Genomic DNA, 18695 nt, shown 5'->3' on the forward strand with positions numbered 1-18695 from the left:
TATAGTAGGTAGTAGGAGGTACTGTATGACTGAGACTGACGCACTATTGTCCTCGCCACCCTAAGTTGAGGCAGCCCAAGGCCGCACGGCGTATATCTAGTGCGGCCTTTGGCTGCCTCAACTTAGGGTGGCGAGGACTATAACGTGACGAAGCACAGCCACCTCTAATACATGATATTGAAAAATTGTCTTTAACATTGCCGCGTGCATGTTTCCCGCCATCCTATGCCTTCGTCCACAGCCACCTCTAATACATTAGATGTATTATCATTGATGTATTAGAGGTGGCTGTGGACGAAGGCATAGGATGGCGGGAAACATGCGCGCGGCAATGTTAAAGGCAATTTTTCAAATTAAAGCTTGAATAAAAGAATAAAAAAGCCTGATTCTCGGGGGGGGGGGGTCATTGTCCCTATGGCCCCCTCTCTGGAACCACCACTAGTACGTGGCACTTCAGAGGAACTCCTCTACTCTTCGCTGATGATGTGAAAATGTCCTCTGACATATCTTCTGAAGACGACTTCACACGGATGGTCAAAATCGTTACAGAAATGAACCACCGGTCCATTAACGGGCGGCCGGCTTAGGAATGAACTTTCGGTTGAGAAGTTCAGTCCACAAATTTTGTGTGGCGTATTAATTTATAAAGATTCGCGGATTCGCTAAAGCAATGTAGGTACTAATATCAAGTTTATTGAACAGACAGTTAACGGTTTTGTGTTGTTTGGTAGGAATGCTGTTGTGCGCCAAAGTAATTAAGGCTTTCTGTACTATAAAGTATGCTTTTTAAACATGTATGCTTTTTTTTAAACATAGATGTAATGCAAAGGTTAATTTTATTTTATTCTTAAATTCACTTATGTTTTTTTTCCTTTAAATATTTGTGTACATTTTCTGTATATACTTTGTTGGAATAAAGAAATAATTCATTCATTCATTCATAATCTGTGCAAGAAAGCCCACTTAGTCGGGTGCGTGACTGTAGGAAAAATAACTTAATCTTCATTCTAAAAATAACCAAGTAGTTTTGTTTATCAAAGTAACACTACACATGGTACTTGCATAAAGTTAGGTATAAATCAAACAAAATATATCTTACTGGTTTAATTTATACAAAATGTATATTACGCTTGGAATGAATATATGTACCAACAATATGTATACTTTTTACCAATGGTTATATTGTTTTCTCTATGGTTTAACTCTATGATACAAGCCTAATTCAAGATAGGCCTACATATAACATATACAACAGGTACATAAAAAATTAAATATTTATAAAAGCCATTGTTTACTCACCCTTGATACAAAAAAATAAATACTTTATATACAAAATACTTTCTACACATAACTAAATTCATACAAAAGCTGTACAAACTTAAAATAGGTAGGTCTACTGATAATCTTATACAGATATTTTTTTATGTACCGCTAATGTGTTTCATTCATTTTGCTATTTTTGTAAAAAAAAAATACTAAACATAATAACATAATAATACTCCCACAGCAGCAAGCCTGCAGACTAGGTGAATTTCCATTTACTGTACTTGATTTGATTTTCAATTAAATTTATTTCAATAACATTAGTTTTAACGAGTACCTAGGTTTGCTGCTATAGGGAGGGTAATAAAGTGTGTTTTTTTAGTAAAACTTAATAGCTTAGGATAAAATAAATAAATTTGCCAAGTTTGATCTAAGTATATACATAAAACAAGCAAACTACAACAGTTTACTTTTTCTTCATAAGAATATAATATAGGAATTTTAAATTAACAATCTTTTGCATTTTATCCGTAACCAGTACAAAAACACTTCAATATACTAAATTGAATTATTTGTTTTTTTAAGGTCTTCAAAATGGTCTATAGAGAAATTGGGAAATCTTATGTTTTGAGGCTGAAAAACAAGAAAAACCAATTTTTACCTTTTAAATTCCCCATAAATCCCTTTCCCATGGTCCGATCATGCTTGTTCGAGAACTTGTTCGAATTAACATAGGTTTACACGTTGGTACCAAATTTCATCAAAATCGGATCATTTTTGCTTGAGTTATCATGGTAATGGACAGTCGGACACATATATACCGGGTGTCCAAAACAACCTGTACACCCCTTTAAAAACAAGGGGGGACCTTTTCTTACAAACAACAAATAATACAGAACTAGATAAATTGGGCACGGTCAACCAAACAGTGATAATTCTAAATCCAAAATCAGACTGAAAGTGGCTTTTTCATACCGGAAGTTGACTTTTTTAAATGTAAACTACCAATTTTGATCACAGAATCGGATTCTACGGTAAAAAATGCATAACTTTTGTCAAAAACATTTTTTGAAAAAAAAAGTTTTCTACCCCTAATCCCCTATTAAAATCAATTATATGTCATTCATCTGTTACTTGAAACTATAATAGATATAAACAAATAACAAAGATTACATAACGCTTCAATATACTAAATTATTTGTTTTTTAACCTCTACAAAATGGTTTGGATAGAAATTGATAAATTTTAAGTTTTCAGGGTCAAAAATGGGAAAAAACCAATTTTTACCCCATAAAACCCCCCATAAACCCCCGTTCCCAAGGTCCGATCATGCTGGTTCGCGAAATCGTTTGAATAAACGTAGATTTACACGTTTGTACCGAATTTCATCAAAATCGGATGATTTTTGCTCGAGTTATCGCGCTAACGGACACATATATAAATATATACATGAATTTGAACGGATGATGTTTTTGGCCTCTAGGGACCTTCTTTTTTTTTCCTAAGGACGCTAGGCATGAGCCTGGGATTGTTTTTCACATTACTTCAGGCTAGACCTAGGGGTTGCGGCTAATTAAAAAAAAATAGTTCTGTTCATAAATAAAATTATAAATGCCTCAAATTCTAACAAAAGATGTACAGTTAAGAAGTATTCACAATCTAAGCAAAACCTTGGACAAAAATATAGTGTCGCCGGCGGGATTCAAACTGGGGACCTCTAGATCACGAGTCCAAGACGCTATCAACTACGCCATGAACACCGATGAAATCATATCGTCTCGTTACGGTAATGGTGTTCCCTAAAGAGCAGAGTGACGTCACGCGCCCCACTCCTTCTCTAAAGAGGTTCTCATCAGTTCCTGGAAGGGGAAAACGAGACGCTATACCACACACGTGGTGAACTGTACATTGGGCTTCATATCACACTACTTTAAACTAAGGTAAACTTACATACTTTTTTGTTTTGTTTTAACATGTTATGTAACACAACAAACCTGTACACACAATCTTATACAGTGAAATTTGATTTACATAAAAAACTGTTAAACTTTGTTCTTTCCTTGTATTTATCAGACTGTTATAGTGTAATTCTTTTGTACTTTCTTCCTTCCTAAAATTTCTTGTATTTCCTCCATTGATTTGTTATGAGTTTCTGGAGCGTACGTCCAAGTGTAAATAACAGTGGCGGCACACGCCAAACTAAACACTAAATAATTAACATACATACCAAATGATTCTGCAACTAATAAGTAGTATTTGTTTAGAAAAAATGCCGTAATAGCTACAGAAAAAGTGACAAGTGAAGAAGATAAAGCTCTTATACTACTGGGTAACACCTCTCCTTTTATACTGGTTCCAATCGGCCCTAAACCGATGTTGAAAACACAGTAGTAAAAAAAAATGGACCAGAAAATAACATCACTGTAATGTGACACGTCAATGGTGGTAAACTCGTCCAAGTAAAACCATAAGGCTACGAGTGATGTAGCGATTGAACATCCACCACATGATATAGTAAGCAATATACGACGGCGATATTTGACTGCCAAACCTGCGGAGAATATGGAAGAGATGAGACTTGTGAGTCCAATTATAATCACACTGTTGTTAGCGTTTAAAACTCCCACACTTACAGGAGGTAAAGTAATTGACAAGTAAGCTTGCATTACTCCAGACCCTGAGAGTCTTTTGAAAATGGCGTATGTAACAGACAATGCAAAACCTTTACGGTTGGCTTTGTGACAAAATATATCTCTCAGTGATCCTTTTTGTAGCTTCTGTTTCTCAATCCCTTGTTCAATACTTTTTATCTCTTTCTCAATATTTTCTTCGGTTTCTCCTTTACGAAGCCAGCTCAGAGCAATGAGCGCTTCTTTTCTTTGACCAGTCTGCAAATAGAAATGAGGAGATTCCGGCATCATTATAAACGAACAAATATAAACAACAGTCATTATCTCACAGATCACAGCAAACAAAAAATAGTTGACATAGGGACCCACAACGTAAGCAAATAATATCCCAAAGTTTGTCATGAGATTGTTTACAGTCGTTAAAGAACTTCGCAGTCCGGTGCTTGAGATTTCACCGACGTAAATTGGCATTATAGTTGATGTTATTCCAATCCAGAGACCCGCTAGGTATCTCGCAATGTATAAGTATGTCACATGGTAAGCATAGTAGATCAAAAGCCACGAGAGGAGTGGAAAGACGGATAAGTAGAGGCAGACCTTCTTACGACCGAAGTAGCGCATGAGGTAACCAGCTGGTATTGGACTTGAGATGTGTCCTAGGAACATGAGAGAGACCATCCAAGAGATCTGGGTTACGTTGAGTTTCAGAGGAGTTTTACCTTGATCCATCTCGATCAAAACCGGAGAAGGCCAACCTGTGGATGCCCCAACTACTCCATAGGCCAATGAGCCTGAAATAAAAATCATTAGCTTTAGTATCAATGTACAGGCCGTAGTCACAGAGATTTACTATGAATGGCTATCTTTATCCCAACTCTGACTTAAGAGTATTATAACTAAGAAGAAATGACTATATTCTGTTTAATTGTATTAATTGAATTTAGATTGAAGAAATTACACTTAAATTTGCATGCTGCTTTCAATACACTTCCACTGATGATTTATTTGATCTTTAAAGGCCAGTGCCGGATTTACTACTAGGCCGATTAGGCCGCGGCCTAGGGCCGCAAGCAAAAAGGGGCCGCAGAGGATTGAAAAAACTTTTTAGATAAAAAAATATTTTTTTTAAATTATCAGTTTGCCACGAGTGCAGGTCACTATAATGATGTCTCCGTGATTGTGGACCGAGGAAGATTTTCACGATTTCGCCGCGGCCGTGGGTGACGGTGATGACGTCCCCGTGATTGCGGCTCGCGGGACACATACGGTTTAGCCGCAGCCGCGGGTGACGGTGATGTGTCCTCATGATCGCAGTCCGCGGGAGACGTTCAAAATTCAGCCACTGTCGCGAGTGTCGATGATGTCCCCATGATTGCGGCCCGTGTGAGATGTTCAATATTTTACCACGGTTGCGGGTGTCGATGATAATGTTACCGTGATTGCAGCCCGTGGGAGATGTTCGAGATTTCACCACGGTCGCAGGTGTTGATGATAATGTTACCGTAATTGCGGCCTGCCGGAGATTTTCGCGATTTTGCAGAGGCTGGGGGTGTCAATGATGATGTCCCCGTGATGGCTTCCCGAGGGGGATGTTCACGATTTCGCCACGGCCGCGGGTGACAATGATGATGTCCTCATTATCGCAGTCCACGGGAGATTATGTAACAAGACTTCGCCACGGCCGCGGGTGACAGTGATGATGTCCCCGTGATTGCGGCTCATGGGAGATGTTTACGATTTATTTTGAAGTTTAGTAATTTGGCCTAGGACCGCAAGTACCCTAAATCCGGCACTGATTAGGCGTACCTAGATGATACATTAATAAATTGTTATTAATATAGGCCTGCACTTCACAACTTGCTTCAAAAAAGTTATGTAAAATTTAAATTTGTAAATAAATATACAGCCGTGTTTCAAAACTATCTCCCAAAACTCTGTGGGCATGTTTCTTAGGTCAAAACAAACTAAAAATGCACTATAAACATATGCCCTATCTCGATTCGTTTTCCGTCTATCAGTGTGTGAGTTTTTTTACATAATCCCATAACTTTGCAACTACTTGAGGTACCATTCAAACTTGGTATGTATATGATGACTAATAGGAACTATTTTTTTGAAAGTACCAAGTTTGAAGTTGGTACCTCAAGTATAGTTCCAAAGTTTTGGGAAGTTATGTAAAAAGCAAAGCGCTAGGGCATATGTTTATATTACAGTTTTGATTGTTTTGACCTAAGAAACATTCCCATGGAGTTTCGAAACACCCTATATATGGAAGCTCTATTTATTTTGTGAACTAAAACAGGTCTCCAATTTTCTTATGCAATAAAACATCAATCAACTTGCATTATCAAAAATCAATGGCAGTAATTATACAGGGTGAATTTTAAATGAGTTCCCCCCCTACTTTTTTCCACACTTCTTAAGATATCATCTCCGGACCACGTCAGATCAATGTTGAGTAGTGAAGTACTTCATTTTGACTGGGTATACATTTTTGGCCGCCATCTTGGATCCGCCATATTGGATACAAAGTTTTTTTTTCAAATGTAAAGGTAGGGTTGTGACCCATCATTTCAAACTAAAATTTTATGCTGATTACAATGTCGCAATTAGTTTTTTAAAATCTTGATTCGTTCTAAAGTTATGAGGACATTTTATAACTTTATTTTTAGCCAATTTTAACATTGTGCATTAAAAAAAAAGACCATAATCTCATAATAGTGCTAGATAAAGATAAGTATACGAGTGAAAATTTAAAAACGTACGTTTTCAGGAAAAGCACTTTGCAAATTCTTTTCCCCTTTTTTCAAAACTTTTATTATTATTTTTATTTCATTAACATTTGAAGTTTCATAAAATGTCCATGGTAACGCAATATCTTTGGTAGTTTCTTTTTAAAAGAGCATCTTTAGTGGAAAAACACAAAATCCTGTCACGACCATAACGGACGTTTAAATGAATATTAAAAATAGTTAATATTATTTTTATAACTATGTTTTGCTATAAACTTATTTACTTTTATGACCATTATACAATAAAAAGGTCACTGAGCTTTTGGTATATTTGGTCTTTCTAGAAAAAAATAAAAAAACTCAAAAAACTGAAAAAAAGCCAATAAAATCTTTTTAAGTTTGTATAACTCCGAAAAAACTTACCTGAGACCCGAAAAATCGTTATGTTTGTATAGAGGTGTGCTTCTTTTGTTTATAAAACATTAAAATATGACGATATTTTAATTTTTGAAATTTTTATGATAGAAATCATAAACGTGATGGTCAGGCGTCAAATGTACAAGCGGTACGGTCGTGAATTGTCTGGAATAATCTAAATCTTTCTAAACAATCCTTCAATTATCCTGTTAGTTATAATAAAAATATGTGTTTCAATTGAACTAAACTGTTCAATTTACAATTATATTAAAGTTATTGTCACGACCAAACACACTATAATCCATAAGGCTGGATTGGTCGTGAAAAAACCCGCGATGGTCGTGAAACTTTGGTCGTGAAGTTACGTGTTATTTGGCTCTATTCTGGCGGTAGCCCTGCACCTCATGTTCGAGGATACAAAGTGAACTTCTAGGTTAATATAGCAATTGAAATATCTTATAAACAAAAATTAACACCATGTCTACTTCATCGAATGACTACGTACGGTCATGGACATATTACAAAAAACACAATCTTTCCTTTATTAATCTTGTAATTCCTCATTTCAACTAGAAACGACTGGCACTACAATCCTGACATACACCCCGAACTAGTCTCTAAAACCAACTGACTCCATCGACGCCAGGCTTGCCACTGTCGTGCTCCAAAGTTGAAAATTTTTCCCAAATGGTCGTGACGCCAAATCGAGGGACAGACTTATTTTGTCATGGTAGTCAGTTTTTAATGACAATAAAATTATAATATGCTCCTTTTTTGTAAGTTTAATAACCATTGATGACATAAAAATATGGCTTTATATATTTCGGCATGAATAATTAGTCTAAAAACAGCGTGAAAGTTGGAAAATGTACCCTAGGGACACGTCATGGTCGTGAATTTCGAGACTTTAAAAATACGAAAAAAATACCTAGAACCTATTTAAAACCAAATAAATGTGTGTAACATGTTGCCCCCGTCCCAAAAAATATTAAAACACATAATAATAAACTACAAATCCAGTATCTACGAAGAAAAAGGCCAGGGACATGAAAACGTACGTTTTTAAATTTTCACTCATACACCACCATTCATTGTTGACATATTTTTACTTGGTTATGACGGATGTCGTTTTTTCAGCCGCCATCTTGGATCCGCCATTTTGAAATGTGATCAATTAATTTAAATATGAAGGTGGTGTTGTGACCCATCATTTTGAGCTACTTTTTATGCTGAACTCAACGCCGCAATTCGTTTTTCATTTGCATCTTTTGATTTTGAAATATTGAAATTTTAAATAAGAGTATTTTAATATTTCATCAAGAAAGCTTGATAACCAAAAACGGATTGCGGCATTAAGTCCAGTATAAAAAAGTAGTTCAAAATGATGGGTCACAACACCACCTTCATATTTAAATTAATTGATCACATTTCAAAATGGCGGATCCAAGATGGCGGCTGAAAAAACTACATCTGTCATAACCAAGTGAAAATATGTCGACAATGAATGGTGGTGTATACTTATCTTTATCTAGCACTATTTTCAGATTATGGTCTTATTTTTTTAATGCACAATGTTAAAATTGGCTAAAAATAAAGTTATAATAAGTCCTCATAACTTTAGAACGGATCAAGATTTTTAAAAACTCATTGCGGCATTGTAATCAGCGTAAAATTCTAGTTTGAAATGATGGGTCACAACCCTACCTTTACATTTGAAAAAAAAACTTTGTATCCAATATGGCGGATCCAAGATGGCGGCCAAAAATGTATACCCAGTCAAAATAAAGTACTTACTACTCAACAATGATCTGTCGTGGTCCGGAGATGATATCTTAAGAAATGTAGAAAAAAGTAGGGGGGGAACTCATTTAAAATTCACCCTGTATACCTACTAAGTATAACCATAAAACAACCCTTTTTTACAACAAACTATGCAATAACAAAATTTTCTTATTTGTTAAAGAGCTGTTAACTTTTGTAAAGCAGAAGCTGTGTCAACACAGCTGTGAAAAGTTGTATGATGCGTCATAAACTACGCACGTAAAAAATTACTAGATCAATTAAACATTTGTTTTAGAACTACAAAAGTACGGTATCAAAGTACGGTATCAAAGGTCTTCAGTCTTTTCAAATTTGATAAAAACTCTAGAATATCAAAACACAGAATAATATAATTGTTCTTACCAGATATAGCTGCCATATACTGGTTGATCATCCCTTCTTTTAAACTTCCTGTCTTTATATACACCATTTTTACAGTCTGTAAGACAAAAATGAAAGAAATCAGAAACATTTCATGATTGGTTAGCCTCTGGATCAAGATATAGCTAGATTAAAAAGGTTTAGATTACCTGTTTTGTCAATTAATTCTTATGTTGTTAGAAATAACTTCAGCTGTTTCGTACTGCTAAGAGCATATCTTGAGGTTATGGACGTTAAACACTATTCTCATTGTTGTATGAGGTCATCAGCATTAATTATCTTCTGGGACTCAAAAACACAAACACACACGAAAACGACATTTATACAAAAAACTTGGCCAAGTAGTCTGAACACGAATGAGGTGCATTACCCATTGATAATATGTTTGAAGTATTTGGCGAAGTTTTTTCTATACCTTTAAATAAGAACAAAACATTCAGTCCAGAGAGACCTGGCCTTTAGGCATGTGCAAAAGGTGCGGCCCGCACTTAGCCCTTTACCTCTGGTTTGCGCTTGGTGCATAAAATACAAGAAATTTGTAAAATGTCCTTAAATTTTATGTCAATAATGAAAAAAATAAACAACGAGAGTATAAATACCTACTAATATTATACATTGAGGATATTGTTAGACAGTATTATTTAATACTTTTTTTTGTAGTAAAGGGTCCCGCTCTGAATGTTTGTACTGGGCCCCGCACTACCCAAGACTGGCTTTGAGCCCAAATAAATTAACATACTCAAAAGTCAAAATTGCTTCAGATATTTTAGGATGAGAAGTCCTCTTCCACCATTAAATTTCAGGTATGCAAGGTATGGAGTACAGTTTTAACTCACCTTTATTGTTGGAGATAGTCTTGTATCACAGTCAATGTATCACTGGCTACTTAGGATCAAACGCTCCTGTTATCATAGTACTCAAGTGATCCATGATATTGATCCAATTCTCACGACTACGTCACATGTGAAAAACCACTTTAAACTATTTATTACGTAAAATCTTTGTTTACCACTTAAAGTTACCTGGTTCCCGTTAAAAAAACAGCGTATGGTGTGTCATACACTTATCCAAGTCAAGGTAAAGTTATTCACTTTGAGAAATTCCTCGGTGACTTTTGCTGAAGTAGTTTTTAAATGTTAGCGAATCTTTTGTTTTAGTGTTGGGAAATAATTGTTTTGTTTTAAAGGGAACCCTGTTTTTTCTATTAAAGAATTTTTCCAATTTGGTGCTAGAGATATTCAGTAACTTTCGATTTCATGTTTATTTGACAACACTGTGATCTCTAATTGTGGTATGTTCTAAGCATTTCTTTGTATGGTTGCTCGTCCTGGCTTTGATATTGCATTGTTTTTTACATGTCTGTGTCTAATAACAATAACGGATTCTTATTCTTTATGATTTGAGAATTGGGTACTCCTGATGTTATTGAAGAATTGTTCCCATGAACACTTTAACGGCATATGTTTGCCTTTACATATTTGTTTCCTATGCGAGGGGAACTAGGGGTTGACTAGTAAGTAAATATATTTCATAGCATTACTAGCCTCTGCAGTGGGGCATAGGTCATACATAGTTTTAAATACATAGAAATATGGTAAAGAGGGTGTTGATTTTCCAAAAGATTGATTACATACATTGATATTTTCCCAACTACATCCCAGAGAAAAGAGATAATCGGGAATGCTAAAAATTAAATTCAATGCAGTTTTTTGCTTGCAATTTTGAGCGGAGCAACCATATTAATCCAATGTCAATGCTACATCTATTTTGAGCCGTGACATCTCCTCACACTCCACGGGATGTCACGCCTCAGTATTTTTGTAGTATATCGTCACCGGAATTGGTTTGGATTTGGGTCGTTTTGCAGCAGACCTGTTGACCCAGAGTCAACGTCCGCTGTTCTGAAACATGTGTTGTCAGAAGGCGAGTGATTGTCATCTGTTCCTGTCAAGACTTTGTGTGTGTTGTTATTTGTTTGAAATGTATCTTCCACCATCGTGTAGTATATTTGTTTATGTTCGTTGTGTTGTCTTCAGTAACATGGAATAAGTTCGCCAAACGTCAGATGAGGTCCCGAATGGGAGGCTTCACTTGTTCCTGTCCTCGGAGAGGGTCGCCCAGGGAGACACTCTACCTCCTCCCTCTACAGGCTGTATACTGCCTCGCTCTCCAGACAGCATGCCGCCCTCCGCCATCTACCACCACCGCCTACTGCAAGTGTGAAATTGCCCACTACCAATGTACTACCGCCCCATAAATTAGACTCCCCCTCAAAGAATATGAAGCGTTTCAGAGGAGAACAAGCGAAGCCCTGGCTGTAAAATGGAGAAAACCATACTCCCAAATTATCGGATGGTTGAGGATCCAAAGCCAGCTTTCCATCATTCGAGCAGTTTCGCTTAGGCTACGGGGAACTAGACGAAAAATTCGAAGCATTCAATTTGAAGATGGTGCCGCGATTCCCCCATTGCTCTATTGAGCTTTCATTTTATTTTTTTATACATCCCAAGTAGCTAGTATTTTAAAATTAAATCTTTTATTATGTAATATGCAAATTATCACATTAAAGTCCATTAATTTCTTTACATACATTGCTAAATCTATGCAATACAATCCTTTATTAATGCTGTGTATTTATGAATGTAGTTAAAACATTTTTTACTCTTTTGGTTGATTAGGCCTACATAACAAAAGGCTAAAGACAAATTTATTAAATTCGCTCACCAATCACCAGATCTTGCAATTTGTATTTTTTTTTCTTCTTTATCATTGAAATCATTTTTGTAAATATATTTGGGTATTTCTTTTCTAGTCATTTGTTATATTATTATTTATCTGTTAATTTATTTAAATGTTAATTCTTCAGTTACTAGTTTGTAAGTACAGAAGGGTAAATAAAGTCTCATGCTTTAAAAAAAAATTGGAATTCTTTGAATGGGGGTAACACTTGTTATTTTATTGTTTGTTGAATTTTTGAGATCATAGGCTATTGTTTCCAATGTTGTTTTGTTTTAGAAATTCACCCACGGCCTTTTAGTTTTAGTTAGGGATGTAGGACGACCACTCGCACTGTCACTATGGGGGGCATGCTTCCACTAGTATCTCGTCTGGGGGCGGTGCGAGAGGTCGGCTCAGTTTTATGGGAATGGGACTTGCAGGATACAAAGTCAATAATACATTTAGTTCACGTCAATGTGATGTCTACTTGCAGTATACAAAGTCAATGGTACATTTAGTTCATGTCAATGTGATGTCTAATTGTAGTATCCAAAGTCAATGGTATATTTGGTTCACATAAATGGAATAGCTATTTTTGGAGTATCTTAAGTTAATGGTGTATTAGCCTAATTTCGGCGATCCTAATTGGTTTTAAATTTTGTAGTAAATTATGCTCGGCGATAACAATCCTGTTCTTCCCTTTTGTTCTGAATTAGGCCTATGTGCTAGTTTAGATGATCTGTTGACTTAGATGATATGTTGCGACTCTTTTGTTTATCATGTTATTGTTAACTTATAAGGCTCATGTTAAATTTCTAAACATTCAAATTGACGTAGAAAAAAGCCCTTAAGTCTGATTTCCATTTGTACCATTTCAGATTCATACCTTCCCAAAGTCAGTTTTTGTGTAAAGTAAATTTAGTGCGGATCACTTTAACCCTTCAAGAGCAGTATTTAAATAGCCTCCTCTAACACAAGGCAGTGGCGTTGGTGTGTGGCAACATCGCATTGTCATCCCTATTGCCATGGTAATAACAGAAATAACAAAAGTGTAAACATAAACATTTTCTACACTGTCCATTATAAATTAGTGCAACAGCTGTTTCGGTTTGATGGGACAGCAGTGTTTCGACTTTTGTCTCGCCGCGGCCTTGAATTAGAGGAAGCTATGGTATTTGTAAAACAAAAGCAGGAGTGTAGTATAAGAGCTTTGCTCACTCCGCTTAGTAATTACTTTAAAATGTTGCATTATAAAGATGTAATTGAAAAAATGTTCAACCAATCATTATTTTCCCCTCATAGAACTAGGGAAACTTCTACATTTTAATGATGATTCTGTAAATAACTAAACACTGTATATATCAAGAGTTTGAAGGATTTGTTTCAATGTAAAAACAATCATTCTCTACTTGTATTATTCAAGGTAATGGTAGTTAAGAAAGGTAAACAAACAACCAAAAGAAGTAAACAAAAACCATCTTCTGTTCATGGTGATAAACTAGATATGGATTGGTGTTTATGTAAACACCGAATTTACTAAATGTTTCACAGTACATAATAATAATTGTTTATTATTGACATGAATACCACATAGCTTGTTTCAATAATTCCAAAAATAGTGCCTCAGTTTTTTGTTTTGTTTTATGAAACAAGGACTTAAACAGTAAGTACCTAACTAATAGTTCTAAAGCAATGTACTCGTACAAATATTATTTTATAGATTTAGTCCAGTTATAACCTGCTTATTCAATTCTTTTAATTTTTCATATAGGTAATGACAGTTGTAGTTATTCCATTGAAAATCTATACAGTTAGTCGTACAGTTGATCAAGAAGTTATTTAGTTAGTCATACTAATAAACAAATTTTATAATATGAGTTTTTTTAAGTATCAAAACTGGTTGCTAGAAAATCCATTTTCCAGCTTTACAACTTTTCTTTAGAAACCCAATTGGTTTCTTAGCTAAGAAAAACAAAAATAATTTTGTTAACTGTTCCTAAAATCTTACTTTTACAGTTTTTATGAATGTAGTCTTATATCTTTTGACTTAGCTAAGTTAAGAATCAAACCCAACTTGTGAAGATGTTCAGGTTTTATTCTGTGTCTTGTACACAAGATTCAGAATTGTTTGCCAATTCTTTTTCTCGAATTAGTCTGATACCTTATAGTTACCAAATAATAATAATATTTTATTGATTTTATTCGCATAAAAGATACTCTTATACTTTTCATATTTTTCATTGTTCTAACTCTAACCTTGATTATGTAAAACCACTTGACTGTTATCAAATTGTTTTAATTATTTCTCTTCCTACTAGATAGGATAAATTGCAATGCCACTGTTTCACTGCTAGTTGGATCAAGTTCTTTATCTTTAGTTCCTGAGATGAAGACAAGAAGTGGTTACTTTATCATAAATCATGCTTACACATTGACAGTTATTTGTGTTATTACTTTTTGCACTTGCTACTTGACATCAATTGGATGGACTTGTATGAGAAACTGTCTGTGATACCGGTAAAGTAATGGCACTGTGGGAAAAGTAGTATTAAAGAGACAAGGCGAGCTTGGCTGATTACCTGAGACAGAGTGAGACACAGATTAAGAACTAACCCAGAACTCTCACTGAGCCATTGGGTTTGAATCTGCCAGTGTCTATACCAGAATAAAAAAGTCCTGTTGCTGCTGCAGCTGTGCATTTGATCAGCTGATAGCAACAGTTTAGAGACAAAAGCTCTTTCTGCTACTGCCCCAAGTCTGGCCTCACCCTAATACTAGTAGATTAAAACGTAATATGTTTTTTTATTGTTGGTTTTTACAATGATGCTGAGCAATAATTGAACACAAATAAACTTTCCTCTTAATAATGTATGATGCACATTTTGAGGTTTAATTTGACTATCAGATTAGTGAAGAGACAAGATAAGCAACTGTACAGACTTTTATTTGCAACAAGGTAACAAAAATTTTAAATTCCTTTCTTAAAACCCTTATCAATTACATAAGCGCTAAACTTTCTATTTCATATAATACTATCTACCATTTGAGTACAATCTGAATTTCTTCCCGTATTTCAAAATCTCCCGTATCTCCTCCAAAGTTCTATTGTGCGTGTCTGGAACGTAAGTCCATGAGAACAAAATGGCCAAAACACAAGACAAAGTGAATATAAAGAAATTCATATACATTCCCACACTATGTGCTATCAGCAAGTAGTATTTATTGATTAGAAACCCTGAGAGGGCTACAACTAAAGTTGTCAACGAAGAGGATAAAGCCTTTACGTTCGGAGAGAATATTTCTCCCTTGATACTAGTTCCGATGGGCCCGAGTCCAAAGTTGAACACAGAGTAATAGAGAGCGAACGATAGAAAGACAATGTCACTGTATTTTGAGTTTAGCGTAGAGTAATTGTTGTTGTAGTAGAACCACACCATGACGACAGCAGAGGCAATAGCACAACCACCACAGGAGATGGTCAGCAGTGTACGTCGATGGTACTTGACCATGAGTCCTGTTGAGGCGATGGAAGACAAAAGGCCGATGACTCCAATGATGATCACACACGAGTCAGGATCTAGCACACCGAAAGTCACTTTTGGCAGAGTTATTGAAGCATAAGCTTGTAACACTCCTGAACCTGAAGATCTTTTTAAGATTGCATAGGTAATCGCTATTATAAACGCCTTCCTGTTGGCTTTGTCATATAATATATCACCAAGGGTTCCCTTCTGTTCTTTTTGTTCATCCAATGCAACTTCTACCCTTTTAATTTCACTCTCAATACTCTGCTTTGGCTCCCCTTGTCGCAACCAGCACAAAACTTGAAACGCCTTCTCCTTTTGATTGTGTTTCATGTAGTAATAAGGAGACTCAGGCATTTGCAGAAAAAGACAAAAGTAAAAAAGTGTTAGAAAAATGCATGCGATCGCCAACCAGTCGTAAGACACATAGGGTCCTATCACATACACAAACAACACTCCAAAGTTTAACAGAAGGTTGTTAATAGTTGTTAACGAACTCCGCAATTTTGGCCCGGCAATTTCACTCACATAAATTGGCATAATTGTTGTCGTCACTCCGATCCAAAGTCCTGCGGCGAACCTCGCTATGTAGAGGTGAGCGGGCGTGTCCGCATATAAGATCAGTAGCCACGAAATGAACGGAAGAATGGATAAGCAAATGCAAGTTTTCTTTCGTCCGAAAATATCCATCAAGTATCCTGTGGGGATCGGACTGGTTACATGTCCGAGGAACATCATGGAGATCATCCAGGATATCTGGTTCACGTCCAGGATCAACGGGGTCTCGTGATTGGCCATCTTGATGAGTACAGGTGACGGCCAAGCAGTGGCGGCTCCCATGAGAGTGTATGCCATCGACCCTGGAACACAACAATCGTTGGTGATTTACAGTAAAATATATCTTCTCAGTGATTGATGCCTAGGATTAGAGAAACTGGAATTTAAACTTACTGGGAGCCTACAGACTATGTTTCCTCTGAGACAGAGAAAATAGAAACTGGAAACGTTTTACTGTGTTTCCCCAAAAATCTTGATACATATGAATACCAATATTCACCAGTATCAGGAGGTACCACTCACTCACTCACTTACTCACCACTCACAATGGCCATTTATGCCCCAAGGAGGGAGTTGGCCGCACCAACAACTGTTCTCCATCCTTCTCTATCTTCTGCCTCTCCCACTGCTGCCCCTTTTATATGCCTGCTATATTTATTCACTTCTCTGATGTCCTTGGAGACACTATCCCACCATCTCTTCCTGGGCATTCCTAATGGTCGTTTCCCTTCTGGCTTTCCTATGCTTTCTAATAGTGAACCTTGTTCTCTCCGTAGTGCATGTCCTGTCTAACTTATTCTCTTTGCTTTCACGTGTGCTACTACATCATAATCATTATACATATTCCTTATCTCGCAATTATGTCTTTTTCTCAATTCTCCATTTTCTTGTGTTGTGCCATTATATCAATCTTAAAATTTTGTTTTCTAAAACAATCATTTTGTTTTCTTCTTTTTTGTTTAAAATCCAAGTTTCAGCTCCATATGTTAATACTGGTCGAATTATACTATGATACATCTTTTGTTCTATGCGAGAGAATATTTAAAGTCAACAATTTCTTACAAGTGTACATACATTTATTGGCCTGAGCAATCCTATAAATTATTTCCATTTCTTCACTATTGCTGCTTGATATAATTACCCCTGGATATTTAAATTGTTCAACAACTTCTAAATTATGTCAATCTATAATAATTTAATTTGCCCTCATTTCATTTGGCTGTCTCGTGAAGTGCATGTATTTCGTCTTCTCATCATTAATATATAGGCAATTTTCTCTGTTTTTTGTATAAACAGTCTGGTTAGCTCCTCTAGTTAATTTCTAATTTTTGACAGGATGACTACATCGTCCGCAAAAGCTATATGTTTATTTTTACTCCCATTTCCAAGCCTATATTGGGTTGCCTTACTTGTTTGAGGGCCTCTCCTAAGACTATGTTAAACTGTATAGGTGACATTCCATCACCTTGCCTTTAGCCTGTCCTTACTATAGGAGGTACCAATATCGATATATAATATATACTGCTATATTAACCAATACCAAACTATTCATGATATTATGGGTGACAAACAGTCAGTAAACAGCACCAACACTTATTTTTACATCCATACTGTGGCAATAACGACGGTAAATAAATAAAAGATTGTAAAATCTTGACAATCTCAATAAAACATTTCAGATTTATTTATTGAGCCAGATTGTTGAGGATTATTAGCGGGATTATAGTGAGATTGATTACGCAAGGAAACTATTATGCTCAGCAAGCTCAAGCAAGAGACTACGGTACAAGCCATTTGTCGAAATGCTAAGGATCAAGACATAGCAAAGAAACAAACTAGAATGATTTTGTTCCATTTCAACCTGCTCTCAAAGCAATTCTATATAGGGATGAAATATCAGTGTCATGTCTTGCGTTCTTTTATTGTGTTTCTATTATCCCCTGGACCCTTGATTTTCTTAGGTAAGCTAGAAGAACTATTCATTCATAAAAATTTCAACCTCAAGAATTAAAAACTTTTAATGTAAGCCTTAAGAAATTATCCGTTGATTTAATTATAAATCAGTTTTAAAAATAAGTTTTTGGAGGGCAACAATTAAAATTTTTTTAAAGAATCACTGGTAAAAGTTAACATATGGTTGTGACTACTAAATCTGTAAATGAATGTCATTAACAGCAGGTGGCTCACGATTTCAGACGTAATATTTACACAAGTATGATCAAATGATACAGTGGGAGGTCTGAGGTCAGTACAACATATTTATCACTTTTAGGTATGTTACTTTTCCTTATACCAGTATTTTTTAAGTTTAGATATAAAGATTGTATTAACAAATCATACAACGATTAGACCATCAAGCATTTAATCATTTGGCTTTAGAAATCCCATTTCACTTTTGGTATAGCTTTACAATAATCCATTTTTTATTCAGGCTTCAATGACGGAAAGTGAGAATCAGTCTTGAACTCTTTTGTAATAAATTATACTAGAGGTCCTACAGTGGTCGAAAACTCAAACAAAAATAAGTAACTTCTCTATTTTCACCCCATGCTGTATCTTCAATTTGTTTTGATTTTCATTTATATTTTGTTGTTATTTTGTCACCAGCACGACAACCCATAAGGCAATGTTATTTTTTTATATTTTAAATT

The 18695-nt window shown here is 35.6% G+C and overlaps 2 protein-coding genes across 6 annotated transcripts in view; both read right to left on the bottom strand.

Moving 5' to 3' along the window:
- Window positions 1-412: 412 nt before the first annotated feature.
- Window positions 413-10097, bottom strand: LOC128997551 (facilitated trehalose transporter Tret1-2 homolog). The gene is made up of 4 exons (XM_054423191.1): window positions 10081-10097; window positions 9227-9302; window positions 3686-4684; window positions 413-582 (listed from the first exon to the last, which is right to left on the bottom strand). Exons 2-4 carry the CDS (start codon window positions 9291-9293, stop codon window positions 413-415), a joined length of 1236 nt encoding a protein of 411 aa, XP_054279166.1. The 5' UTR covers window positions 9294-9302; window positions 10081-10097.
- Window positions 10098-14901: 4804 nt separating this feature from the next.
- LOC128996243 (facilitated trehalose transporter Tret1-like) overlaps window positions 14902-18695 on the bottom strand; it is a 69291-nt gene continuing 65497 nt past the window's right edge. For all 5 annotated transcript variants that reach the window (XM_054421413.1, XM_054421414.1, XM_054421415.1 and 2 more), the window contains one exon: window positions 14902-16346. In XM_054421413.1, coding sequence (XP_054277388.1) covers window positions 14995-16346 — 1352 coding nt within the window. In that variant the 3' untranslated portion in view covers window positions 14902-14994. The remainder of the gene's footprint in view (window positions 16347-18695) is intronic.

The sequence above is a fragment of the Macrosteles quadrilineatus genome, unplaced genomic scaffold, assembly GCF_028750875.1.
Source record: "Macrosteles quadrilineatus isolate MER2022 unplaced genomic scaffold, UCM_ALF_1.0 Scaffold_6__1_contigs__length_79288215, whole genome shotgun sequence".
Taxonomy (NCBI): Eukaryota; Metazoa; Arthropoda; class Insecta; order Hemiptera; family Cicadellidae; genus Macrosteles; species Macrosteles quadrilineatus.

Excerpts from the sequence above, each read along its gene's own strand:
- LOC128997551 (XM_054423191.1), bottom strand. The coding sequence starts at position 9,293 with ATGGTGTATATAAAGACAGGAAGTTTAAAAGAAGGGATGATCAACCAG. Across the intron at positions 4,685-9,226 it reads GTATATGGCAGCTATATCTG|GCTCATTGGCCTATGGAGTA; the intron begins GTAAGAACAATT and ends TTTTTATTTCAG. Across the intron at positions 583-3,685 it reads CATTGACGTGTCACATTACA|CCGGCCGCCCGTTAATGGAC; the intron begins GTGATGTTATTT and ends TTCATTCCTAAG.